Raw genomic sequence first — 25752 nt, forward strand, 5'->3', positions numbered from 1 at the left:
ACTAACATATTAGACTACACTATATTAATATACTAATATACTATCCTTAGTTACTATTAGGAATAGCCTACTTTATCCTTATCTATTATAGTACCTAAATCCTAGTAATAATTACTAGGATTCTTAGTCTTTTTACCCTAGGTAGGAGATCGAGGTACTATCTGTGACAGTTACCTATTCGGGAAAGATATTATAAGTATATAGCTACGCTTATTACTCTTCTATAGTTATACTCTCTCGTAGCTAATTTATAACATCTACTTTACTATACTATTCTAAAGTTACTTAACTGCTTATACCTTACGAACTCTTTATCTAGCTCATGTAATAAAGGGACTATGACTAAGGAAGCCTAACACTGTTAGGCCAAACAGGAAGTAGCTCTGATAGTTAGATGGGAGTCCTAACATCGGGGTGATAATTGAGGTCGAAACTTCTATTGTCTAGTCTAAAAGTCTATACGTCCGTTAATTCGGCGCGGGTTCGCTTCAGGCACTGAACTTCTGTTAGGACTCCCACCTAACCTAGGCAGACAGGCCAGGCAAGCTAAGTAAACAGGCTAAGCGTAGGCTAAGCGCCTGCGCCTCGGATAAGTAGCGGTCAGCATGCCGCTCCTTTACTCAAAGCCTTGAGGGCTTTGAGTCTCTGTATATAGGGCCTATAGCTATCTATTCCAGGTGTTATCTCTTCTATTGATCCAGTCCCCCTTGCTAGGGGCTCTTACAACATCAAGTTCCAGGATCCGGTCTACCGACTGACCCTAGACTTTGGAGAACCCCGCCCGATTCTGAGTGCGAAAGTCGCTCCTTTTGGGGTTGAAAGTCAACGCCCTGTCCATCATAATTCGAGATTGGATGGCCCCACGGTATACTTGGACTGCCCCCTGTGCCGTGAAGTTCTCTTCCCGGAATTGGTTGTTGAGGTAGAGCTTCCAGATCTGCCACACCGCTTCCGAGTAGAGTGTGTGCCATCTCGCCTTGTCGTGTCGATTTGTCAGACCCGGTGGGCCAATCGCCATAAATCCCAGCAGCTCCTCACGGGTTGTCGGGATGGGGGCAACAAATGGCCCTTGGCGTCGGGTCCTTGTCGCGGCGAGGTGAATCGCCCGCATCTCTTGCCAGACCGCCTGTGCGATTTCGCACTCCACCTACAAGTGGATGATGGTCTGCTCCTGGCCATCTCTGGGGCATGTCCACGCCCTCTTCTCCAGTCCATAACAATTTGGCGCCCGTCAGCACCTTGTCGAGTAGCAGCCGGTAGAGGAGGTCGTTTGCCTTTGGCACCCGTTTCCTCATGAGCACCGCGTTCCAGACTTCCGATGCTCGAACGGCTCTTCGCAGGGCTCTCGACATTGTTAGGACGATTCCTTCGATTCGGTCGTCCAGGGTGTGGCCTCCCTGGACGTATTTATTGAGTGTCTTATACACCCACGGGTAGTAGAGTCTGTCGAGGTCGCGCCCGACCTCAGTCCCATCTGCCCGTACCGAGGTCATTCGGCAGTGCTGGAACGGTCTTCTCGATTTTCCCAATTTTGTCGGTCTTGGAGGGGGGCGGATTCCACGAGTTGGGTCCAATCCCTTGGCAGGCCACCGATGAAAGTCCGCAGCGCTTGTGAGACGCGGCGCCTCTCCTGCCCTTGCAGAGTGTCCGGCACCCTGGGCACCATCGTGACAGGGTCCAGGACATCCCCGATCCTGTCAATGTTTCCGAAGGCTCCGTCCGCTATACTTTTCCATGTGTCGGTCGACCAGGTCGCTGTCCGCAGGTTTCGGAGGTCTCGGGGAGTACCAAAAGGGGGAGGTATAAATATATATATTTCCTTTGCGGTTTAGCATGACGGATAGGATCGTTTCTCTGTCGAACTTACCAGAGTATACTCATGGCCATACTGTATGTCCTGGACATGATGGATTCTTTGGGATTCAAGCCGCGCTCTGCTTTTGCATATCCAGCTTCTGTTTCGTGGTGTCATCACTTTGCGAGGTTGGTGCCTTCGGAGCTTGTGTCCAGTCCCCAGGGATCAAGTCAGTTACCAGTTATGTCATAGTAAGCTATGTCATTTCTCCATCTGTGCGATACTGTATCGGCTGGCTGCGGACGATTGTTGCATATCTCGTATGTTTGGCGGCTCCTATTTGCCGCTATGCCCACATGGTAGGGACCTGCACTGTGCTGTGTACCGCCTCTTGTGAAGGTTTTGTTGCAGCTGGTCCCCTTTCTATGAATTCCGTGAATGGGTTTCTGGTTCAGGAGCACACATCGATCCGTTGCCACAAGGACTTCAACTACGGTTGTCCAACATGTCTTGATGTCATGAATAATGTCCACACTGTCGAGAGTGTTGGGTGCCCATAACATTAGCCCTACTGTGCGAAGTTCAAGACTGCGGATGTCGCTCCTCTGTTGATGGCCCTCATGACGAGCGCTCTGATTTGTCCAAATTCACCTTCCATCCAAATAGTCGTTTTCGCGCCGAGGTGCAAATGATCAGCCTTATGGCGTGGAGTATCGTCATACGTTCTGAAACATCTCAAAGACTGACATTTTCAAGGCTCTTTCCCTTGTCTGAGGAAAGTAGGTTCATATCGTTGTTGTTTTTGTCGTATTTGGCGAGCATCTCAGACTAGCTGCAGATGGTACCGAGGTTGGACTGAGAGAATCTCGAGAAGTTGACTCCGAGATGAGGTTTGTGTGCCAGAGAGTCAAACGCCAGAATGTGACTGAAGACGAACTACCTTTTTGTGCTCTCAACTTCAGTGTCGGTGAGGCGTTTCGCGAGTGTTCACTTACTAGGTATTGTTGCCCTTGCGGTTGCATTTCATTGATGCTACCAAGAGAAGGCTAAGGCTAGTGCCTGACTCGACTGTTTGAGCTGCTAGGACAGTCTGCATGACTTCAATAGGGATGAGAATACCATCTGGTACGTGTTGTGCAATACTGTGCTCACCTTGTAAGACGAGTCATGCAGGAGCAGTGTGACCTATTTGACGAGAAGATTGACTAGAGGGCAAGCCGTTTATCAAATTCTCCTCACGAGAACCCAGGTTCAACCGCCGTAACCTGGCATAAAACGGAATGTTGAGAGGCTGACAAGCTATCAAGCAGTTGTCGATGGGAAAATCTTCGTCAAAAAGCGCAGATCTTCTTATTCGCCTATCGACCGATACTGGTATTGACTGCTCCATTCTGATCGAGAAGGATAGAAAAGTCGTATTTTATCCACGCTATCGCACGAGATATCAACCCGTGAGTTTCTGTTATTGAATCTTGCCAACGAGCAACATCTTCTCAAGGTGGTATTCGTGGATTGAAACGCTTCCTCTTGCTGGCTTCGGCTAAAAAGTTGGCATCGACATTGAGCGTCTTGAGAAGTCTGTCAGCATAATGGCGAAGAGTCGCACAGAAACTTCTTCCAAAGTAGGCCATGTAGAAGAACTAGGATACTAATTTCGGGTATTCTTGAAGATACATACCTGAAGAGATGCTTCTGGGTTTGCGAAAATGTGCTCTTCTGAGATGGTTAACCCGTCGAGCAGCTAACTTGAGACGAGTTCGAGATTGTCATCGACTGTGCTTGCTAAAAAGGCGGCCTCTCTCGATGATAGTCCACAAGGAGAAAAGGCCACTGAAGTCCAAGAAGCTCAAGTTACTTGTGAGCTCGTGTGTTTCAGCGTCTGGGGGGGCAACAAGGTGTGCGGTATGGCGACAACCCCATGCCTTCGTTAGAAATACCAACGCCAGCATTGTGACAGCTGCCTGAATTGGGTGATAACGTATTCCGCCATTCACTCCCATCCCTTTCACTCCTATCACTGCTTATGTAGGGCGGGCACCTGTAGCAGGCCGATAGCGCAGACGCCAATCAATTTTGACCTAGCTGCTCAACAATAGGTAGACTCCTGAGGCTCGTGGAATAGCTTCGACTCCAATAGTAGCAACATTCTTCGGCTCGGATGTTCCGTCTCATCCTTGCAGAAATATGGTGGACTTCGTCGAGAATCGTCTCCGAGGAAAAAATGGTAGGTGCATCCAAGTAAAATTGTTTCTCGTAAAGGTGACTAGCACTGGTGTTTGGTTGACAGCGGAACACAATATATAGAAGGCAGAGAGGTCTTCCACCGCTGTCGAGGAGAATCTGGTATTGCTGACGGACGTAACCTGGCCTGTGACCGAAAAGTCATAGTGCCGAGCGTGTAAATTCTGCCTGGTTGACCAGTCAGACAATGCAAATCTGGTTGGCATTGCAGGTGATGAAAGTAGCTGAAGAACTGGCACAGCCTTCAAGGTATCTTCAAAAGCCGCTGTAGTATTGCAATCACCCGTCTCAGTACCGATGGCTTAGTCGAATGTTGCTCGTGTATATTCACGTATCAGGGTTGTCCGGAGAGAGATATCTGAGTAGCACAATGTAGGATCTGGACAGGAATGGTGCTTTCAGGCGATCGCAAGGTATTCAACCAGGGTCCATAGGATCAGACAGTGTCGGCAGCGTTTGGGCAGGTTTTTGGGACTTGGAATGATGTTTTCTGTTCTCGCTGTGGGTTAGAAGTACCCTGGAGTCTTTGGTGCAGGTTTGGGAATGACCGACAACCAGATTGCGATCAAATGAAGGGAGTCTTTCAGCTGTATGTCTAAGCTCGTTATCATGTCGACCATCTCCTCTTCTTGGCTTCCTGTTCCATATCTTTCCGCGCCGAAAGAGCTTCCGAACCTTCTCACAAATTTTCAGGTTCCGACTTTGATCTAATCACTCTGATCAATTATGTAGATGTCCAAAGGGAAGCCAACTTGATCTAGCGATTTTTCCTTGCGCCGGGTCATTTTCAAAGGCAGTTCGATGTTTGTTGTGTTGTCTCGTCAAACGGTGGCCCAACGGTACTAGCAGATGTTTGCAGAAAGAAACGGTGTGAGACTAGCAGGTCTGTATCGATGCAGTGTAAGAGGCGTGGTCGCTCGTAACAAGGCTGTCTTGACAGAGTGAGACAATATAGTGTGGGATGTATGACTACCGTAGCTAGCGGCGCCAATGGCTCCAGTGGGTTGGTCATGAATCTCACGAGTAAGGAGTGAGGATTTCGGAAGTAAATGTTTGTGGAGAACCAGAGAAAGGGGCAACAGTCCTGCCAAGACTTTGTCACGTGAATATTGACCATTAGACGTGCTTGTGACGCACAGAGGCACCAGCACAGCATACAGCACAAAAATCATGTATACAAACTCGAAGAGAGTCTAGCTGGGTATTGCCAGCATGTAACAAGGTAAATGTCGCAGGTGGGCAATTGAAAGTGTCACGTATTGGCCAGGATTTGGCAGAACCGTGGCAGTGTTATGTCTACTCCCATTATGTAAAGCACTACGGCACGCAAGGCTAATGCAGATGATAGAATAGAACTAGGGCAGGACCACAGTGAGAGTGCTGGAGCAGATACTGTGTAATGCAGCCATACTTTAGGGGCGCCTTAGGCGAGGTGAGTTTTCCAAGTCTCCAGAAGCTGCGTCGTCGGCGAAGGGTTTGGCATTACGCATACTTGGATGGGTGGACCATGGCAGGAGCACTGATCAAAAGTCTGTACACTCAAGAAGACCAGCAAGGGAGTAGGCCCAGCAGAGTGGAAGTCAATGGTCATTTCTTGTTTCCCACAATAACACTACCTTCAATCAAAATGCGCTTTGATCAAGGATAAGTGATACGAGGTCGTAAATGGCCAGGCTACAGAAGGTATGGATCTGTCGTATAATTCCGTCCAAGAACTCTTTGTCTCTTCCATTTCGTCCGAGGAGAGCGCTCCGAGGCTCGTTCCAGCGATTCCAGCACAGTTCATCACCCGTAACTCTCTGGTCGACCGACCATATGAACATAGTCGGGTCTTGATGTTCAGTTTTGTACGAGGTGAAGCTTTGTCAGGCAGCGCAAAAGCCCCGTTGCCAGAAAGTTGTTTAGCTTCCGCAATGTTCAGCCAGAAGAGAGAAAAAAAGCTCTGGTTGATCGTCAAAGCTCAAGATATCTGATCTCAGATAGTTTGGGCCAACGGACAATAGTGCTTTTGCATGAATGACTTGGGTGAGAAAAGGTATGGCGGTCATTTAGCCCCCTTCCATGAAATGTCGTTAAGCTGCGCAGTCAGCAAGAGCAGTCTCCCCAACAAAGCCAAGTTACATAATTCATCAACGCTCCGAACGCTCGGGCGCTGTTCATAAGCCATAAATGGTTAGATTTCCCGTTTAATCATTTCTCTGCCTTCTCTTTCGATCGCCAGAAAAGCATGAGTTTGCTCAGTCTGTTCGTTTTCTTTTTGTTCTGTTCGTCCTCGACGCTGTTGTCTGGGACACTTTCAAACTTGAGTTTGCTACCGTGAGAAGAGCCAGGGATAAAGCGATTGAGACTGGCCAAACTCGAACGTTTCCACGCTTGCTGATTGTTCGATCTGGAGGTAGACGGGTCAATCATAGAGGCTGAACGTTGCTCGACAGAGGATCTGGTACCCGCACTGCTGGAGAACCTTGGAACAGCACCGGTGGAAATACTGTCACTCAATGACGGAAGATCGTCGTTGGATACACGAAGTATCAAGTCAGGACTTGGTTCTCCAAGTAATCTCGACGGCCGACAGAGGGCGTCAAAAGAGATATGATCCGCATCGGGTGAAGACATCATCGAAGCAGATGTGGTGCGTCCGTCTGTGGATGAAGCATAGTGCGACTGGGGTGCCGGATACACAAAAGCCATTGGTGAAGACATCGGTCGTTTTCGAGATTCAAAATCTTGATATACTGGCGCCTCGATTGTTGAGTTGGACGACCTCGCGCCGACCCGAGAAAGGTCATCGTCTGAGTCAATAATGATAACTCCATCACTTGAGCTGTCACGAATGAACAGACCAAGACCGTCTGCGACTGTTCCATTGGGCGATCCCGACAGAAGCGAAGCTGGAAATTCCTCCCGGCCTCGAACGTCCACAGGGGTGGTCTGTGCAGCATGTTCCTCGGCCAGAAAATTGTCTTCCTCTTCTTCGTCGAAGACATCTTCGGAAAGAGAAGCGTTGCTGCCAATATGATGCAAACCGAAGATGTTGCGATTGACAGCGGGCATGATGGGTGCTGACTCAGTCCTCCTATGGATTGTACCGAAAGCATCCATGGCTCCTCTGCGTTCACTACTGTGGAGTTTTGCCAATCGCGAAGCTTGTCTGGCAATTCCTTCTGGTCCGAGCTTTTCTTCGCTTCCGAAAGGCCCCAGAGCAGCATCAAGATCAAGGGTTGGACTCGTAATCTGCTCTTCGTAGGGACTTACCCTCCAGTCTGGTAATGTCACCGAAGTTTCTGCCGCGGCTCGGACCCTCGTTGCGACAGGCGAGGGATCACGAATCACAATTGTGTCGTCAGCATCAAAGATGTCGTTAAGCCGATCACTGGGGGTCCTTGTGAGGGGTGGCGGCACTGGATGGCCCTGTGGTTTGGTCTTGCTGGATCGCTTCTCTGATTTCTTGGAGAAGATTCCCGATGTCCAAGTATGATATTTTCGCTTCTTTGTGGTAGATTCACCTGATGATGTTTGAGGTCGCAGATCGTTCCCTAGGCTCTGCACGGCGGGAGTGGCAGACACAAAAACATCCATCGGATCACCCCGCTCAATATGGGGAGTTGTTGATGGGGAGCTACTACCGGAGTGGTTAAACCAGAAGTATTTCTTTTTATTAGGAGGACTGCAGGAGCTCAGCGTTCCAGGCGATCCCGAGGCTGACAGAGGGCGCTTTGGCAGATTAATCAGAGACAAACTCTTCGTCTTATCGAACGCCATTCCTGGAGACAGAGTAGAAAGTGCGTCTGCAGTCTGCGGTCTCTCCGGCTCGGGCGAAGTCATTGTGTCATGTGACGGGCTGACGACGAAGGTCGGTCGGGGTATGGGACTGGCAATGGAATTGATGCTGCCAGACAAGGAGTGTCCTCCCCTAACAGTCGAGCTACTGCCTTCGGTCTCAGAGGATATCATAGACAACGGTCTGGGTATGACATCGACCTGGTCGGAAAAGCCCACGCGAGGTCGTATCCCAGGGACGCTACCCCTGCGGCGCGGGGACGAAGGAGGAGTCTGGGCAACACTTGACACGGAGTGTCGGGTCATTGGACTGGCGCGAAAGAACGAGAATGCCTGTGCACTATCGCAGGGAGTGGTTGGTGTCGACCCAGCACGTGCCTTAGCCACAGCATTTGCCTTGATCAGCTCGGACGTATCAATGTCAGAGATCGAGACAGCTTGCGAACGACGATGGGCATGTCCTCTTGTTCCAGATATTGGCGGATGAGGACGATACTCGGGCCTTTCAGGACTTGTGCTCACTAGCTGGGGTCCATCGGCCCCGCCTCCGCCCACAAATTCACTTCCACCTCTTCGATGACCACCACGAGAGGATTGCTGAGTGTCGACAAAACTGGATTTTGTTGGACTAGGCGACGTCTGCGAAGGCGTCACGTTCGGAGCGAAGGTGAATGCGGGTAAAGGTGCCGGTTTTGCAGAACGGACAGCACGCTGCTTGTTCAAGGCCATCTCTTGAAGGACAGGATGAGTCGGACTCGAAGTTCGCTCAGCTGGTAGACCGGCACCTGGGTTGAACTTGAATTCAGGCAGTGGAGGAGGTCGGGCAGAGCGACGGCCGGCCTCAACAGTCGTGTCGATAGCATGTTGGGTGGACGAATCCATTCCTCTTAAATTTGCAGCGTTCTCATCCACACCAGGGTTAAAGGAGAAAATCGGCAGAGGAAGGGTGTTTGGATTTCGAGAATGTCGACGTCTGTGGGGTTGAGGCGATCGAGGAGGAGAACTGGGCGTCGAATCGAAGGGTGACAAAGCTGATACCGAAGCAGGTAGGGAGAGGGAAGTCATAGCTCTATCCTGGCGAGGAAACCACCCAAGGAGACGAAAATGCGTGCTCTGGCCAGCAGGAAGGTGCAAAGTAGAGAAATGTCCTAGGTGTCCGAGCACCTGTGGAGGTTGTGGATGCAGACTGGTTGTGAAAGCAGGACAGCCACCATCAGAGGATCGAGGAGGCGATTAACGCTGAAAGAATATGTCTGTGAAAATGAATGTCTTGTACAAAAGTAATCTGGGAGAGTCAGAAACTCTGCGCGTAGTCTTTGCCAGTCGTGTGTGATACCTCAACACCAAAGTCTCGGACACAGAATCAAGGGTCGCAGTTGAATTGAAATTGAAGATCGGTCAACCAAAGGGATGGGAAATTGAGGGCGTTCGCTTGGATGATGAAGGAATGGACGGCTACCTGGAAGAAAGATCAATGAAAGATCTTCCTCCGATCAGGAGCCACGAGGCTGATGAAGCCCTTTGAGGGAACGGGAGCGCGAAGGGTGAGTGAGGAAGAGTGTTGAGGTACAGGTGCGAAAAGAGGACGTAAAACGGGAGATGGGAGGCGGTGGAATTGAAGGGGATGGAGGTGAACTACTGGATGTGGCCACTGGCGCCAGTTACCAGCTCCTCTCACATTATTGGAACTGCACGGTGGTCCACCGGGAAACTGGATCGCTAGGCAGGCCAAGTTGCCTGGCTGGGCTTAGGTGCAGATTTTTGGGGCTCACCAGACCTGGTCAAGCGAGCGGCGGCCTTTGCGGTAGGTCCCTCTAGTCCCTTTTCAGCCTGGGCTCTCTCTAACTTATTATGAGGGTGGACGAACTGCTGAGCCAACAAAGGAGAACGAGCCTTGATGAAGCTACATTAGGCTCGGAGCCTGGCAATACACGCACTTGTGGACATGTTTCACAAACGGCGAGATCTATGTATTATTATCATAGCGGAGACTTCTCTTTCCATACGCGGCATTCATATCCTTGTACAGCAATGCTCAAGTCAAAGGAAGGACTCGAAGTATGATGGACATCCACGTTTGATTTTGCCCACCTGACCGGAATGTTGACCGCTTCATGAGTCGGTGGGCAACGCTCGAATGAAGATCATGACAGTTGAAGGCCCCCTTAGCTTGTACCACCCATCAAATCAGCCCAATCTTTTACGAGATTGCTTGCCCTTGCAGCTGCCTCCGTCCTCGGACCTTGCTGCCTCATGCTGTGCAACTTGTTGTTCTATCTGCGTGGTTGAGCGATTTCTTGAGGTGCCTGGAACTCGTGTATGATTACTGGGATTTGCCAGTTGAAGGTAATTCACTCCCTCCATCCCCTTTGTCTTGGGAGAAGCTCTAAAGATCTTCCAGGATCGGCGCAAAACCCAAGCGGCGCAGCCCCTGCTCCTCGCGCTACAACGAGTAGGACGGCTTAGCTGCTACTGAGCGGAGTTCAAGCTCATACGCTTATGCAGGAACTCTCAACCCCGGATCCAGGTCGCTGGCCAACAAGGGAAAAGAGTCTTCCCATCCAGACAAGTCGTTTATCTCGCGTCCCTCAAGGCCTGATTCCGCTCCTCAATACGAGTATTCTATCCACCGGGTATAGCCGTCGAACCGGCTTGAACGGGTCGCAAGCCTGCGCAACGTCTACAAGTATGTACAAACAGAAAGACTTTTCTGTGTCAGACATCTCGTAAAAGCTGGAAACCCCGATGGATGCACACTGAAACTCGCTTACTGCTGTCTCCTCGACAACAATCAGAACATTCGTCACTGGTGGTTAGTGGATAGCCCCCAGATAGATGCCCTCGTGCTTCACCGTCCTGATAATGTGGGTGGGAACTCTGGGGTCACCAGGGCTAGCAGGAGCTGGCCGTCAAAAGGTGCAATTTTTCATGACCAATGAATCCCCGTAGATGGCTTTGATTCCTCTGAGCTGTTCCGAGCCACGCGGCAAAAGCCTGAATAGCCGATGCCTGCGGTTGGGAGGCCTAGCTATCAGTGTTCATGCAGGCTTTGCTAGTGACACGGAAGTATCCTGCAAGGGCAAAAAGTAAAAGGAGAAAAAAATTCTCACGCATGCGTATCCTTCGGGGCCGGCATTGGGCTCTACCACTAGTTGCCTGTGAGGTACAACGCAGATCATTGGTGTCAAGTCGTCTCATCCTGTCAACCTCCATGCAGCGGAGTCGCCTCCTACTTGCGAGTACCGAGTACAGAAACGCAAGCCGCACCTCCAAATGTAGTACTTGCTTCCCAATGACACCTGAAGGTTGGGCCGCGCTATCAAGCCAGGTACTTTTTTCTTTACGTGAAATCCAGCATAATAGAACCCAAACACCAGTGGGAGGATTCAGCCCTCCCAACGCATGTCAGCATATCTGGCAGGTCTCTTGGAAACACAACAGGCCATTCAATCTCGGATTTTTATCCGAAGACTCGCTCCAACTTGTGGAACGAGTGCGTGATTTTGTCGGTGACACAGCATTTCTGGGAAAAATCCCGGCTGAGCAGTATCTTATCTCGGCCGCACCAATCCGATACAATGGCTCCAGCAAGGAAGCAGAAGGGAGCAGACAGTCGGACACGTCAGACTTCTCAACCACGAGGTCGTGGCGGGGCGAGTGGTAGCACTGGTATAACAGCAATGCGGCAACGTCCCGAAGCCCATGGCTTCATTTTACCCACCGAACTACCACAGCAGATTCTAGACATGTTTCGTCGGGCATTCCCTCTCAACCACAACCAAGTTGATTTGAACGCCACCATTCAGCACGTCAAAGGCCACCTGTTCCAGCGCGACTTTGCTGGTGCGTTTGCCAAGCCAGAGTATCTCGATGCATATGCACTCAGGTGGAGTGCAGGCCGTGCCCTCGGATATACGAGCATCTTCTTGCACGACGATTTGCAAAGAGTTTGGAATGGACCCGGCGAGACTGCGACCGCTGCCCCAAACACAAATGCGAGTCCGCTCGCGACGCCAGCCAGCGCTTGTACCGTAGTTTGCATTGGAGGTGGCGGAGGCGCGGAGGTGGCTGCCTGTGCGGCTACAGCACGAACACTCCCACTAACAACAGGCAGACTATGTGTTCATGTCGTTGATATCGCAGACTGGTCAGCCTGCCTTTCCAAACTAGAGAACACACTGTACACACCACCTCCCTTATCATCCTACGCAACTGAGAGCGTCAAGGCAGCGAATAAACCCTTCACAACTCGTGACGAGTTCTCGGTGCGATTTCACCAATATGACATCCTCGCCGTCGATGAGGCTGACTTGCAGAGCATCCTCCGTGGGGCGCATCTCTGCACTATCATGTTTACACTCAACGAGCTCTTCACAGCCTCGATATCGCGCACCACGGCATTTCTCCTGGCGCTTACAGATATCATGTCCCCAGGCACATGGCTTCTGGTTGTAGATAGCCCTGGGAGTTACTCCGAAGTGACAGTGGGATCGGGGTCCAGTGCTCCTCACGGACAGCGAGAAGATGGTGGAGATACAAACACCAAGACGAGACGCTACCCTATGAAGTGGTTACTAGACCACACGCTTTTAGACGTTGCTGGCAAGGCAGCAGAGGGCGGTAGCAAGTGGAGGAAATTGGTTTCTGACGAGTCCAGATGGTTCAGATTGAGCCAGCAACAGCCGCTCAGGTACCCAGTGGAGCTTGAGAATATGAGATATCAGATTCATCTCTACCAGCGGATACAACATGGGGAAGGAGAAGACACGTAGGCTTGTCTCCGAACACATGCACGAACAAGACAGACACAAAGGGATGGATGGATAGGCCTCGCAATTATTCTATTGGGCAGAATTTTGAACTGCGGCATGAAGGTTTCCATCATTTTATTTCCGTCACTTTAGGCGGATACGAGAAGAACCCTCCGACTTGACGAGTATGAAACTTGACATGCCCGCTAGAATGATGCCCATACAGAAACCATTTCAGAAGGTCAAAGATAAGGCTTTCCGCAGGGTGTGGAGGCCCCTAGTGTCAGTGCCCATCCTGCTTTGGATTCAGATCTTGTATGGGTGTTGCCTGGCATATCAACTAACTGCACATCAACCGCAGACATAGGAATATTGACTGCATCATGGTATCATGTGCCTTGCATTTGCATTCGCATTCCAACGTGAGTCTAGTCCTCATCCTCGTCACCCTCGTCATTGACAACATTGAAGAAGCGCAGCTCGTAGACGCCCCTTGATGTGGACACCACACGCAGCCAGTCGCGCAGTTGTTGCTTCTTGAGGAATTTCTTGGTCCTAGATTAAGCATCACGCAGTTTTCGTTAGCATCGATACAGTTCCGACAGGCGGTGGTATCCCAAGGGGGCGTGGACAAATGCTCCTCGCGCAATATCCAGGTCTCTCTCCGCACCACGGTCGCATACTTTGAATATGGATTGGTTTGTGCAACAAGTTGTTTGGAGGAGTTGGTATAGGTGGATTGGCAAGAGGCTTGTGTGGACAGAGAGTTGTGCACAACTGGGTTTTGTTTCTGCTTACAGGTATTTCAAGTAGCGGCCAGAGAAGGGAATGTGAGTGATGACCTCGATCTTGCCGTCGCCGACCTGGTTGATGGTGACATTATCGCCCAAGTTGCCAGTGCGGCCTTCGACCTTGATTCGCTCGTGCAGGAACTTTTCAAAAGCGGAGAGGTCGAAGATCTTGTCGGAGACTGGTTGTGAGCAGTTGATGGTGTACTGTTTCCGTCACAGACATTAGCATAAGCTCCCACACACATTCCTTGTTCGGCGGCTGCACGAGGTGATCCGCGAAAAATTTGACACTCAGAACATGCATGCCCAGGCGCATGACTGTGCAGACGTGGATGAATGTACAGTGGATGTGTTCTTAATTGTTCCATCAACGAGCATTGCGTACCTTGTTTGTGACCTTTCCACCTTTTGCGCCAGCTTTGCCCTTCGATGCGACCTTTTGCGCGGTGCCACGAGCCTATATTGGAAAAAATTCCAACCCTCCCGAAGGAGGACGGAGAGAAAACCTCAGCCTACTGCACCCCATTGTGTATATCATGAGGACCAGCAAAGCTGTTCGGTTGGATCGATCGAATCGATTGCCCACGTTTGAGTCCCGGCGGCTGTGGAAAGACTTACTTTCACGGAAGGTGCCATTGTTGTATTGCTCTTCTTGTGCAATCGAAGGACGCAAAGAGATCGATATCCTGCGCCTCTAGAAGTGATGCTGAGTTGGTGGGTGAGGAAATTTGGAAATCTGAGTGCGGAACTCCCTTAGGAATCCCGCGCCACAAGAGAAATTGGGGTTTGTGGATTGAAAATTCGCATTACCTGCCCTTCTCGGTCAGTCACCTTGGCAATTTTTTTCGCCGATTATGAGCCGAGAATTACACGAACAAGACGCATAAACACTTTTATACAACAACCCATGGGACATCATTCACAATACGAATATCATTTTCATAACACTTTCGATTTGAATCACAAAATACAATACTCAACGGTCGCAAACGACACGAGCACAATCACACAGCGTCAACCTGCCATACGTCCATCGTCGTTGCTGGCCAGAAACCCACCAGCCGTTGACTCCTTTGATGCTCCTTTCTGCGCCATTGCCTTGTCATGCCGAGTCCAATTCATTCGGTCCAGAGAATACACAATATTTCATGACCTTCAAGATTCACGCTTTGTAGGAAGTTGTTCCATCATCCACTCCCATTGTGGTATTCCAGATGTCAATGTACATGTCCCCAGTCGGAATGAGTGACTCCATAATTCGCCGATGCCTCTCGCTCATGGGCGGTGTCGGTCGCCCCCTTGTCGTTGCAGTATGGTCATAATGAAATGCTCAGCTGGTCGTGGAATTCGCAACACTACCGCTTCACACCAACCGGTCCATGACTAGCACTGCCAACACGGCCACTTGTCTTCCTGACCTTCATCTTATCCTCAACTCCGCTGCGCCGTGGTGACTCTCTAAGCGATCGAGTCTTCGGAACGCCCATGGTACCCATTCCACTAGCAGATCGTGGGGTCTTTGGTCGGGCAGTTCCAGGTGGGTTCTTCTCACTCATAGTACTGAGCTTTAAATTCTCCTGTTCCTGGGCGAGCTCGTCCCATATGGCGTTTGTATCCTCTATCTGGAAGTTGATATCCCCATCGTCTTCGTAGATACCCATCGTGTCGCCCACGTCAAAAGTCTTGGTCATAGTTGTCGTGGTGGTGGTGTATGAGACGCTGCGAGCTTTGCCTTTACTACCAGGACTCTTGCTATGGCTTCGGCGGGACGCCGCTCGTTGTAGAATGAGCTCCTCTTCGCTTTCTGCGCCGTTCGTACTAACTCGGTGTGTCTCCACTGTGGCGACCTCGCTCTCAGACTTGTTGCCATTGATACGCACGGTACCCGAGGACGACCGAGCATATGGGTGACTTCGAGGATCCATTCGAGCATACTTTCGAGGTTGACCCGGTGTTGGCGCAGGGAGGTTTTCGTCCTGATAAGCTCCAGCAGTCGAGACGTCATTGCCATCGATTTCGCCCAAAGCAGTTCTTTGGGTGCTTGAGCGATCTGGAGTCGCCGTCTGTGCTGCACCAGAAATACGTATGGGAGTCTTCGCTGTCATGACGCGAGGAGTCGAGGGCTTATTCAACTCCATTTTTGCCTTCCACTGATCTTCCAGGTACCATTCTCGAAACTGTCCCTGATTCAGATGCAGCCAGTGCTGTTGTGGTCCGACCACCATTCCAGGACGCATGAATCGCATGAACGAGATGACTTCGTTTGCAGTAAAACCGTGGCGGTAGATCAAATAGGCTCCGATCAAGCACCCGGTTCTGCCGAGCCCAGCCTTGCAGTGGACCGCGATAGCTTTGCTCCTTGCGATGGTGTCATGGGCCAGCTTGATAAACTTGCGGACAACGGGAAGGGCTGGACACGTTCCATCTTCGAAGATCATATCAATGTGTTGAATACCAAGAGCAGTAAAGTATGTTGGACAGTAGAGTTCCGAGTTGAGTCGAACAACCAAACCAACGTCACGTTGGACGAAATGAACGAGGACGTTCTTGAAGGGCAGGGGTATCCTGGCACGCTGAACTTCTGGTATACAAGATGGCAGTGTTGCATAGGCTGGGGATGAGATGGGAATGGGTGTGGTTGGCTCAGATTGAGGAGATGCAAAGGCAACAAATTGGGGGCAGATCCAGTTGAAATCTCCCTGGTCAACTCGTTCGAATCGCTCGTATCTAGACACATTAGCGGTCGGCCCCAGGGGTTAGTCGAGCGACATACTCTTCGAGATTGAACTCCTTGAGCTGACACAGATTTTCTTCTTTGGCTTTCCAGACGCCATACACCACATCCTGAATGTTGAGAATAAAATCGGCCTGGCTGTACCCTGCGTCTCGGAAGGGCATGTATGGAGGATCAGCTTGAGCAATAGGCGCAAGAGCAAGGTGAGGAGGCCATGCTTGAATCAGGACCATATAGCATGCGACAAGACACGCAGCGTTCGCTCGACTCCTGGCGTCAGCCCTGCTCCAAAACACGACGGCTTTGTCGTTGTTGGCTGGGTCACCCAAGATTTCATGGAACTGGACGGCAAACCTATAGAGATGGCCAATGTGCAGGGGGCCGAAGTCGGCGTGAAAAGCATTGTACAGAAGAGTGTCGTCGATGGTGAAATAGACCGGAGGAGGGCGCAGAGCAGCAGGAACAGGACCCGACTGCGCTTTGGAGGACTTTTTCTGTGGCGATTTCTTTACTTGCGTGGGATACGGGAAAGGAGTATGTTCGTTAGGTGCGTGAATGTAGGATGCGAGGTAGAGGCGATCTGTTGTGGAGAGAGCTGTCAGTGATGCGCATCGCAGTGAGGGGCATTGTTTTGGTTCATGGCTGTGTACCTTGAATGTATTCGATGACCTGGCCGTAACTGGCAGGATGCACCAGCGAGGGTGCCATCACTGCTCACAGTTGACGAGGGATCGCCGACAATGGAATGATAGGATTCCGCACAGGTATTCAATGTCGCAGATAGCAATTCTCGACAAGCTGCGGCGCTCGAGGCTGGAAAGAGAAGAAGCTGTAAACAGTCTTGTGGAGATAGGAATGTCTCTAAGTTTGCAGCATATCACGAAGCAAAGGTAGTAGCGAAGATGCAGTAGAGTAGCCTGAGTACGATGGGACGTGGACGAAGACGGCGACGGAGGTTAAAGATGTGGTGCTTTGCAAGAGGAAGCAATGGGTGTATGTCTGAAGAATGCGAAGACCGGGCATGTATGGGTAATGAATGAAACGGGGAAGGGGTGGCAGCCCCAAAGTTCCCAGTGTCCCGTCGTCATGTTTACTTTTCGCCCCTGCATCGTGGTATCCCAGCAACCGCTTATCGGGGTTTCAAACCGATCTTCCTGCACCCACACCAATATCACTGCTGTTTTGTCTAGGCGGCTGCCACTCCTACCTGAACCCAAACAACAATTCCAGATCTTCCCCTCGTGTCTGGCTCTTGATTCTGGTCCACCTTGCCTCAACCCGGATTGACTGCCTAGGATCACTCCGCCTCTCTGGATGCGTTGCGGTGCCCTTTTTCCACTTCTGACGACTTGGCCATGGGCACTTCTCAATCCGACTTTCCATGCTCATTGTGTGTTGTCAATCTTCCCATCGATTCTTTGCGCAAAGCACTGACCACACTCCCACACAGGGTCATCGATATCCCTCTACTAGACCATCGCCTCGCCTCCACGGCCATGCGCGCCCTACATGTTGATGCTGAGCTATCGCCATTGGTTCGTCGAGAGTTCACTTTAGTCAAACCAGGTTCTGTCAATGGTCATACAGTAGAGGGTGATGATGGATCACAAGATGCCCACAAGATTATTCTTCGCACCCAGTATAGCGCAACTACCAATCGCATGCTCCGTGTTGCCGTAAATGGCTTCATGGAGTCTCTAGGCGTTGTCCTGCAAGTCATAGAGGAACTAGATGTGGACATTCTACAATCAAGGTCATGACTTTTACACATGATGTTCCCGATTTGTCTCTGGCCTCTTAAGATATGTTCAGTTCGAAACAATGGGCCTATCCATCTTTGGGCTGCCGCCTTTGCCCGCACATCAAATCCTTGCTCGAGCTCTCCCCAATAGATAGCAGCTGAGTGATGTCTCGGTGCACCTCTGTGGCGCTGTGGAGAGTCTGGATCTGGCAAACCAAGTTCAATGACATCCGTCCTGAGGCAAAGTTAAGCCTTGGTCGCATAGCGGTCGATAGTTGAGAACTCGACTGACTCCTTCCTTTCGGAAGATGAGACATGGCCCTCCCCTATTCTTTCTTCGACACGTACTCATCTTCCGTAGAACAGGGCCGTTGCACACTTCCCACGCCACGAATGATGAAGCGAGCACCCGGAACATCACAGCGTGTCCGCGAAATCGCTTTCGATTTATGTCCGGTCGATATTGAGCTGTCGGTGCCAAGAGCAGCACCTCCGTAAGAGACCATGCCGAAGTAATCCGGTAAGAAGACCACCCCTGTGCTGGTGGCGCCTGGGTCCTCTGCCATATAGTCCTGGGAGTCGGGGTCCGTGGCAGTGCCCAGTACGATGGTCGTGCCGTCTTTTTGCCGAGGGAACAACGCGGGCGTTGATAGGAATGTTCTTGCGCTGGTCTTAGGTGCAGAATCCACGGAACAAACTAGGAACTCGACCGTGCTGTCCACTGGAACTATGCTACGCGACCCCAGCTCCTGGAAGCCGCCTTGGTCGCCATCCAGGTTTGGAAACACAAGTGATGGCGCGTCGCCGATCTCGAAATCGACAGCTGATTCCAGTGATAAGAGGCCTTGTCTCTTTCCCCAGCCTCCTCCGCCGCCTGAGACCTTGAAGAGCTGTGCTCCTTGCCAAAGCGGTTTCAGTGAGCCCGATTCCTTGGTATCCTTGTTTGCATCCGCATCGGCGTCGAACGATGGAGTCCCTGGTGAACGGATCAGACCAAAGACGAGGAGTGAACCCCGAACCGTGCTCGTGGGGTTCGACTTTATGTATGCTGAAACGGCTGTCTCGAGCTCTTGAGAGGCAGGGACAGCCTCGCCGTCGACTTCAATCTGACGAAGCACATTTCCCATGGATCGAACGACCTTTCTCGGCTTTGTTAGTGCGTGTAATGGCGCAGATCCGCCGTCTACAAAACAATCTCCCGGGCAGGGTAGGTTCATTTGAAATGATTTGAGAGTCTTTCTGCCAAGATAGCTGATGGTTGGTTCCTCTGACTCAGTGAGCTTCATCCTCCACGAGTCTTGGAAAAGAGTTGTTCGTCGTTCATTGACGAAAATGGTGTTGGCGACGGGTAATGCGACATGCCGCACGGATGGCGCGAGGTGTGCTGCTCGATCCGGAGAGCTCGCTTCAGCGGAGGAGCAAAATTTCAATGTTGTGGCGGAGTTGTTATCTGCTTCCTCAACCCGTTCCGATTGGGAATAAACAGATCGGGCGTCGAAATTCTTAGAGGTCATGAAGAGCGCCAGTCCTTCAGTACTAGCCGCCGTTGTAAGGGTTTCATTTCCGTCTGGATCCCCTTCGATATCAGGAGGGACTGGAAGCGCGTCAACCACAGCAGTGATGCACTTTATCGTTTTCTCAATAGATTTGCCTTTCACAAAAGTTCGGCGGCCAGCGTACAAGGAAGGCAGGACATGCTGAAGAAAAGCAGATGGCTCGAGCAAAGAAGCCAAAGACGGTGTTACGAACAGGATCAAGATCTTGACCAAGGATTTGTTGTCACAATATCTGGGCAGCTCTGAACGTAACCTTTCGGGATCCTGTCTCCGTTAGCCAGGGTTTGATATGCTCGAAGGTGGAATCTAGGAATCTCTAAGACATAGACCAGCTCAGCTGCTACTCACCACAAGGGCCGGACTCCTGGTTAACCAGGTCACACCCGCACGGACAGAGCGACTTGTATCGTCTGAATGCCTTGGTGTGATGATCGAAGGATATTGCCCCTTGGACTTTACGCCTGAGAAAGAGGTGACATTTCCATTTGATGATCTTGGTAGTCTGACTCTTCGAAATGTATAATCCTGTAGTTTGATCCTTCGCCAAGCAATGGGACGGCTGCGTTGTGCACTCATACACCGTTTGAAGTTTGCCACGTGAGATGAGCTGGCATGGATTAGTAGCCTGTCTCGAGAGTCGTGAACAAGGACGTTTAGCATAACTGGCAGGTCGACCTAGGTGTTGTTTGTATGGGCGCCGTAGATTCTGTGAGGTATGAACTAAAGCGACGGGAGAATATGAGAAACAGAAGATATAGGATAGTAAAGAAAGCCTTCTCAATCAGTAGAGAGCCTTACGATCGTTGTTACTGTAGTGCAAGTACGGGAGTGACCGTCATAAGAGCTCATAGAAGCTCTGCACGTCGAGGCAGGTGGATAAACTCAATGCTGTGTCTGACACCAATAAAGCAGGTGAGAGAATTCCAATGGAGGTGCAATCAAGTTCTCTGTCAGACCAAACCCCTTTTTCATCTCTCACTGCTCTGCCCACTTGGGGCCAAGATCAAGAAAGGAGCGAATCAATTACACAGATTAAAACTAAAGCACGAGCTATTCATACAGCAGATATTTGCTAGCTCCAAGGAGATGATGGAACAAGTTCTGAAATTAATTTCGATGTGTCTGTTCTATCAATCTCATACCACTTGGGACTTCTTCTCATGTTATACATAACATACCTTGGATGGCAAGCGGCTGCACTAGTGCTCTACCACATCTTGCTCAAGAATATCATTGATAATACACATAAATCCTGAACGACAGATCCTTATCTCCATATCTCAAATTTCAACAGTCAGATACAAATCACCACTGCTTGATTTACTCGGGGTCAATCGGGCTTTCGAGGACGGCGACCGTTGTGGAACAATGAGATTCACTGTTCTCGTACTAGTGTTCGTGACTTCGTTCCCAGGCTGATCGATACCTTGCAAAGGGGGTCCCTTGTTACCACTTGGTTTGCTACCGAGTTCGCTCAAACTGGCTTTGGGAGGCTTCGATACGGGAGGAAAGGGAAATTCGACAATGTAATCGGAGAGGTATCCGTCGGAGGAGGTGGTATCTGTTTGCACAAAGCTTAGTTCTGCGCGAACAAGCTGATCCCTGGTTTGTCGCAAAGGTGAAGTTGATGGTGGTACAAAGGCCGACGAAGGGGACAGATTGAGGCTTGCTCGAAGCTGGGCAGGCCTATCTGCCTGTCTGGATATGGCGGCCGAACGAGGAATCTGAGGATACCTCAAATCTTTAATGGGACTCTCTTGCGCCGGTGAGACGCTACGAATGTTGAGGGGGATAATAGATGTCGTCATTGTGTTGACGTCCATCCCAAGCTGTTTGGTTGCTTCTTCAGGCGTTGTGTCTTCCTCAATCTCGGTATAGATGGAGCTGGTGGAACTCTTTCTTTCCGTGCGACGGCTCACAGGCAGCGTCTGTCTACTTGCAGGAGGAAGCGACGCTGATTCAGATAGCGCCGGGAGATTCCGTGGCTGTGTAGGAGGCTCCACGGGCGGAGTGTTGATGACCCGAAGAGGGAGTCTCGCTGGAGGTTTTTTCCTCAGGACCTTTCTATTTGCGTACATTGACGATGGGGGCAGCTTGTGCTCAACGACTGGAAGTGCCAGTTGCGATATAGCGGGTGACCGGACGTTAACAGACGGCGAGGCCAAGTCAACGTTGCCGTTGTCGTAGGTTGGAGTTAGAGGAATCCTTGCTGTCTGTCCTGCAGACTTAGCAGGGCTTTCGGGCAATGCGGGTAATCTCAGGTTCGGAGGTGGGCCCCGTGGCCGATATGACAGAGGTGGTTTCTCAAGTATGAACGGCTGATTGTCGACGAAAACTCGCTCTGGTTCTTGTGGTTTTGCTTCCGGCTCGTCGTCAAACTCGGTGGCCTCACTGACAGGTCGCTGCGTATATCTCCTTCGTTCCCTAGTGGCGTCGATATCGAGTGGTGCGGGCCAAAGAACTGCAGGAGGCACCTCTGGTAGTAGCCGCGAGAAGCTTTGTTGAGAGGATGCGCTGACAGGGGAGTGTTCGCCGGGCATTTTTGGCGAGACGGCTATACCAATCTCTTCTGGTCTGATGCTCTTCCGCCAGAAGCTTCGCCTCTTTTCTTCCGTCGGTTGTTGCGGAGCATAGAAGCGACCCGGAGTATTTGATACTGTAGGGAGAGTTCCAAGGTTACCGAGTGTTGGCTGAGTCTGTTTCTCAAAGCTCTGAGGGTTTGCAGGTGGTGACGGTTCGATTAATCGTGAGCGCCTTTGGCTACGTCGATGCATTTGACGCCGCTTTCGCATCCAGAATGAAAGAATGAGCAGCCCAACAACGATAGCAATAGTCGCGGCACCCCCGATCGCAATCCCTGCAATTTGAGTGGTAGAGAGACCAGATCTAGGAGTTGCCTGTTCCGGCACAGCAGCAGCTCCTGATGTCGTGGAGGACTCGGTCGACCCGCGAGTGGTTTGGTCTACCATAGTATTCGTTGGATTCTCTGTTGGCGCAAGTGAACCTGCAGACGTTGGCCATGCCTCTGATGTTACCATCATCCATGTTGGTGTGTCCGTGGCCATCACAATGGTGCTGACCTCCATGGTGGAGGTTGGATTTCCTATAGTTGCGGGTAGGCTCTCCATAGCGGTAGATGTCGTGGTGGAAGGCCCAATGATTGTAGCAGTGATGGTTCGAGCAGTCCTCGGTTGAGCTCCTGGCACAGAGTTGCAGACGCCGTAAACCTCCACGTCCTCCTGATCGTCTGCTATACAAACAGAGACCACACACTGTACGGCACCTTCGCCAATTGTAAGTCCCGAAATGTTAGATTGTGCACAGAGGTATTCGATGTCTGAGGTATTTGCACATGTGGCCCCTGGATAGTTTTGGCTTGCAAACTGTTGGATGCAGGCAACTGCGCAACTGGGAGTAACAGCGAGAAGGGAGGGAGGCAGGCAGGTGTTTGTCGACGTCTGTCGGGCCCGGAGCTTATCGCCATCGATAGGATTCGACAACAGCCTGTGGAAGATCCGCGTATGGTCATCCATATCAACAGGGTCGCCTTTGTCATCGTTGAGGCATCATGGGGATCGAAGTGGCCGTTTGCGGAAATAGTTCTGGGAACAGTGACTACACAGTACATGAGCAGGTAAGTAGCAAGCAGCGCCAAAGCGCAACAGTGTTCAATGACAATGGAAAACACCGTGAACCTCGCATATGTAACGCGAGAGAGGACCTGGGAGTCTTTTAATGGTGAGGGTGCCCTTGTTCTTACCTCACCCCTCGACAAGGGCGGATGTAAAATTTTTGTCCCTGGAAAAGGACATTCTAACGGAAGCATGACGATGGCGGCTGGGATATTGACCTGCGATAGGCCGTATAGCCTGAAACCCATAGAGCATCATGGTGGACGTGGTCGAATGTGAGGCATTGGATGAAGCATAGTCGCTGAGCCCAGCGGTTAGGGCTGGTCGTAACTGACCACGACACTCTCACGTGACTGTTGGTTCCCCCTGGCGAACCCCCAGATGGGGAAATGTCTGTAGGGCTCCGTAGGGTTCGGATATGACCGGCGGTTACAGGGCGCTTCCACCACTCGATTAGGATGAGTGGCATCATATTACTACGCAAAGACTTTGGGACTTTTTTGACTCTATTATATCGCGGTCTTCAAGTTGTAGCGCAATCCCAATATGTGTCCGTACTCTCAAGGCTTGCGACCGGTGTTCCCCACTGGCACGACCTCATCTCATCGACACTGTTTGCGCCAGCACCACAGCACTGCGCTACTTGGGGATTTTCTCATGCTGCGACAGGCCACCAAGGGTACTTTCCTGGTCATGCACGACTTAAGATTGCCAATCAATCGGTTCAGCCCTAGATGACGCATCTTGACCGTTGAATACGGGATTAAGGGTTGGCGTCACCAGGCTTCCACAAATCTCCAAAGTGGTATCCAGGAGGCTCGGACATGGCAGTTCCGGAGCTCGTCTTGGTCTCACCATTTCCCGCGAAATCGCTAGACCAGGGGAAGAAAGCTCATTTAAACGATCAAGGAATAAAATATTAGAAATTCATATGAATCGGATGTAAAATGTGTCTCATTATGCTGAATTAAGACCTCTGCATCCAACCACGCACAGCAGAAAGGCGACCTTTGTGCACCGAAGTTGGACGGAGAGGCTCCCATCCGTCTAGCAAACAAGTCGGTCCCTCGGCCAAGGTCACACCACCCTATCCAGTCTCAATGCCCAGTTTCATGCCAGCAGGATCTTTGTGATTTCCGTGCGAGATCGAACTCGTGCCGAGGATGAGATTGTGGGCATTATGAGGAGTGTGTTGTGTTTTGTATCATGCTCCGAGAATCAAAAGCAGGTGGGGGATATCAAGATAAGACGAGGTGATGTCGGCCCTCGACAGAAAGAGGAAAGGTTTCGACGGTTGATGACATGACATTAGGTTCTTATCACTCAGTATTTCAGGATAATGTAGCTGTTGCAATGTTGTTAGCTTCAATTCCGGGCGAAGACGACCTGGCGCGTCTTTCTACGTACAGAGCGTGAATGATACCCGGGATATAACCCAGGATTGTCAACAGGATGTTGATGAAAAAGTCGGCATTGCAACCTCGCTCGAGAAAGACACCAAGGGGTGGAAGGATGATGGCAAGGATAATCTTGCAGATGTCGCTAGAGGTAGCTGGTCAGCTCTGGTGGGCGCACTGCGCGGAAGGGGACGGAAGGTGGAAGGCGGAACAAGTGACTTACGATGCTGTGAAAGGCATGTTGATTCAATTAGAAAAGGCCTGCGAAAGAGGTGTTTGGAGTTGAGTGGGCGTAAAAGGCGAAGCTTGCGAGTAAAAGCAACAGTTTCTGTAGACAACGGGATGGTGAGAAGGAAGAGTGCGCGACGGAGAGAAGATACCAGTCAGTTTTAGATGAGATGCGCGGATGGCTGGGGAGAGGCAAGTCACTTAACAGGCTTTGGTGGCACGGTGGGCACCGTGACTCGGATTACGAACAGGGCACACGAGGCGCCTGGGAACATCATCCTGCCTTCGGCAGGGCCAGCCCCCTTAACCTTGTTTAACTTGGAGGCCTCCTTAGGCAGCCTCAAAGGCACTTGACGTCCTTGATTGCAGCCACCCATGACGTTTCTTTCAGCGCCAACCCCCTTCAACGCGCCTTTTTCCTTCCATCCCTCTCCACTTATGGACTACTATGACCAATCGATCGCCAAACCAGGAGATTACCAACTCGGATATGGATTAGACGTTTTAGCATGGTGCATCGTCATCACAGCACCGCCACAAAATGTGGCTTGACGCTCCGTGATCTCCATCGCCCTGCCACTCTTTTCCCTTTTTCCTTCCGCCACACCGTCATCTCCTGATCAATTTGACGTGGAATGCTGTGGCTGAGGCATTGAAAGCCTCAGCATGAAACCGCAGATCGAAGAAAAACTCCTCACGAGACACGTTTCAACGTGGTAAGGTCAATCTTCGACACTTGTACAGCGTGAGCAGAGGGAATAATCGATCCATTGCCCAGACTTACTTGGACCAGTCCCCGGGTTCACCCCAAAGCGAGGACGGCGAGCCGGCGAGACGGGTGAAATGCTGTGAAGTAGGGACTTGGCACCGGTGGTGCTGGGGTGACACATTTCGTCATCACGGCAACAGAAACACCACAAACGTGGTGGGGGGTTGTTTTGGTGATTGTTCTATATCGGGCTACAGCACACTCACCCGAGAAAAACATCTCAGCCGTGAATTCGTATAATGATTTAGCCGAGTGGCACAAGCGAACCAACTAGCCTCCTCACTTCAATCCTACCTTTAGCTCCAGCCCACCAAAAAGAATGCGTTGTGCTTTTGGT

The 25752-nt window shown here is 50.9% G+C and overlaps 9 protein-coding genes across 9 annotated transcripts; 2 read left to right on the forward strand and 7 right to left on the reverse strand.

Moving 5' to 3' along the window:
* Window positions 1-760: 760 nt before the first annotated feature.
* Window positions 761-1493, reverse strand: Z517_12461 (uncharacterized protein; the record flags this gene model as incomplete). Its single annotated transcript, XM_013422405.1, has 2 exons — window positions 761-1126; window positions 1152-1493. The coding sequence occupies 2 exons, from the start codon at window positions 1491-1493 to the stop codon at window positions 761-763; spliced, it is 708 nt and encodes a 235-aa protein (XP_013277859.1).
* Window positions 1494-6226: 4733 nt separating this feature from the next.
* Z517_12462 (uncharacterized protein) lies at window positions 6227-8881 on the reverse strand (the record flags this gene model as incomplete). Its single annotated transcript, XM_013422406.1, has 1 exon — window positions 6227-8881. The coding sequence occupies one exon, from the start codon at window positions 8879-8881 to the stop codon at window positions 6227-6229; it is 2655 nt and encodes an 884-aa protein (XP_013277860.1).
* Window positions 8882-11394: 2513 nt separating this feature from the next.
* Window positions 11395-12588, forward strand: Z517_12463 (uncharacterized protein; the record flags this gene model as incomplete). Its single annotated transcript, XM_013422407.1, has 1 exon — window positions 11395-12588. One exon carries the CDS (start codon window positions 11395-11397, stop codon window positions 12586-12588), a length of 1194 nt encoding a protein of 397 aa, XP_013277861.1.
* A 407-nt stretch (window positions 12589-12995) lies between these two features.
* Window positions 12996-13674, reverse strand: Z517_12464 (uncharacterized protein; the record flags this gene model as incomplete). Its single annotated transcript, XM_013422408.1, has 3 exons — window positions 12996-13122; window positions 13366-13537; window positions 13602-13674. The coding sequence occupies 3 exons, from the start codon at window positions 13672-13674 to the stop codon at window positions 12996-12998; spliced, it is 372 nt and encodes a 123-aa protein (XP_013277862.1).
* Window positions 13675-14713: 1039 nt separating this feature from the next.
* Z517_12465 (uncharacterized protein) lies at window positions 14714-16800 on the reverse strand (the record flags this gene model as incomplete). The annotated part of the gene is made up of 3 exons (XM_013422409.1): window positions 14714-16085; window positions 16132-16672; window positions 16743-16800. 3 exons carry the CDS (start codon window positions 16798-16800, stop codon window positions 14714-14716), a joined length of 1971 nt encoding a protein of 656 aa, XP_013277863.1.
* Window positions 16801-17588: 788 nt separating this feature from the next.
* Window positions 17589-17852, forward strand: Z517_12466 (uncharacterized protein; the record flags this gene model as incomplete). The annotated part of the gene is made up of 1 exon (XM_013422410.1): window positions 17589-17852. One exon carries the CDS (start codon window positions 17589-17591, stop codon window positions 17850-17852), a length of 264 nt encoding a protein of 87 aa, XP_013277864.1.
* A 307-nt stretch (window positions 17853-18159) lies between these two features.
* On the reverse strand, window positions 18160-19965 carry Z517_12467 (uncharacterized protein; the record flags this gene model as incomplete). The annotated part of the gene is made up of 2 exons (XM_013422411.1): window positions 18160-19653; window positions 19738-19965. The coding sequence occupies 2 exons, from the start codon at window positions 19963-19965 to the stop codon at window positions 18160-18162; spliced, it is 1722 nt and encodes a 573-aa protein (XP_013277865.1).
* Window positions 19966-20669: 704 nt separating this feature from the next.
* On the reverse strand, window positions 20670-22922 carry Z517_12468 (uncharacterized protein; the record flags this gene model as incomplete). The annotated part of the gene is made up of 1 exon (XM_013422412.1): window positions 20670-22922. The coding sequence occupies one exon, from the start codon at window positions 22920-22922 to the stop codon at window positions 20670-20672; it is 2253 nt and encodes a 750-aa protein (XP_013277866.1).
* Window positions 22923-24352: 1430 nt separating this feature from the next.
* Z517_12469 (plasma membrane proteolipid 3) lies at window positions 24353-24658 on the reverse strand (the record flags this gene model as incomplete). The annotated part of the gene is made up of 2 exons (XM_013422413.1): window positions 24353-24563; window positions 24642-24658. 2 exons carry the CDS (start codon window positions 24656-24658, stop codon window positions 24353-24355), a joined length of 228 nt encoding a protein of 75 aa, XP_013277867.1.
* Window positions 24659-25752: the final 1094 nt, after the last annotated feature.

The sequence above is a fragment of the Fonsecaea pedrosoi genome (assembly GCF_000835455.1).
Source record: "Fonsecaea pedrosoi CBS 271.37 unplaced genomic scaffold supercont1.10, whole genome shotgun sequence".
Taxonomy (NCBI): Eukaryota; Fungi; Ascomycota; class Eurotiomycetes; order Chaetothyriales; family Herpotrichiellaceae; genus Fonsecaea; species Fonsecaea pedrosoi.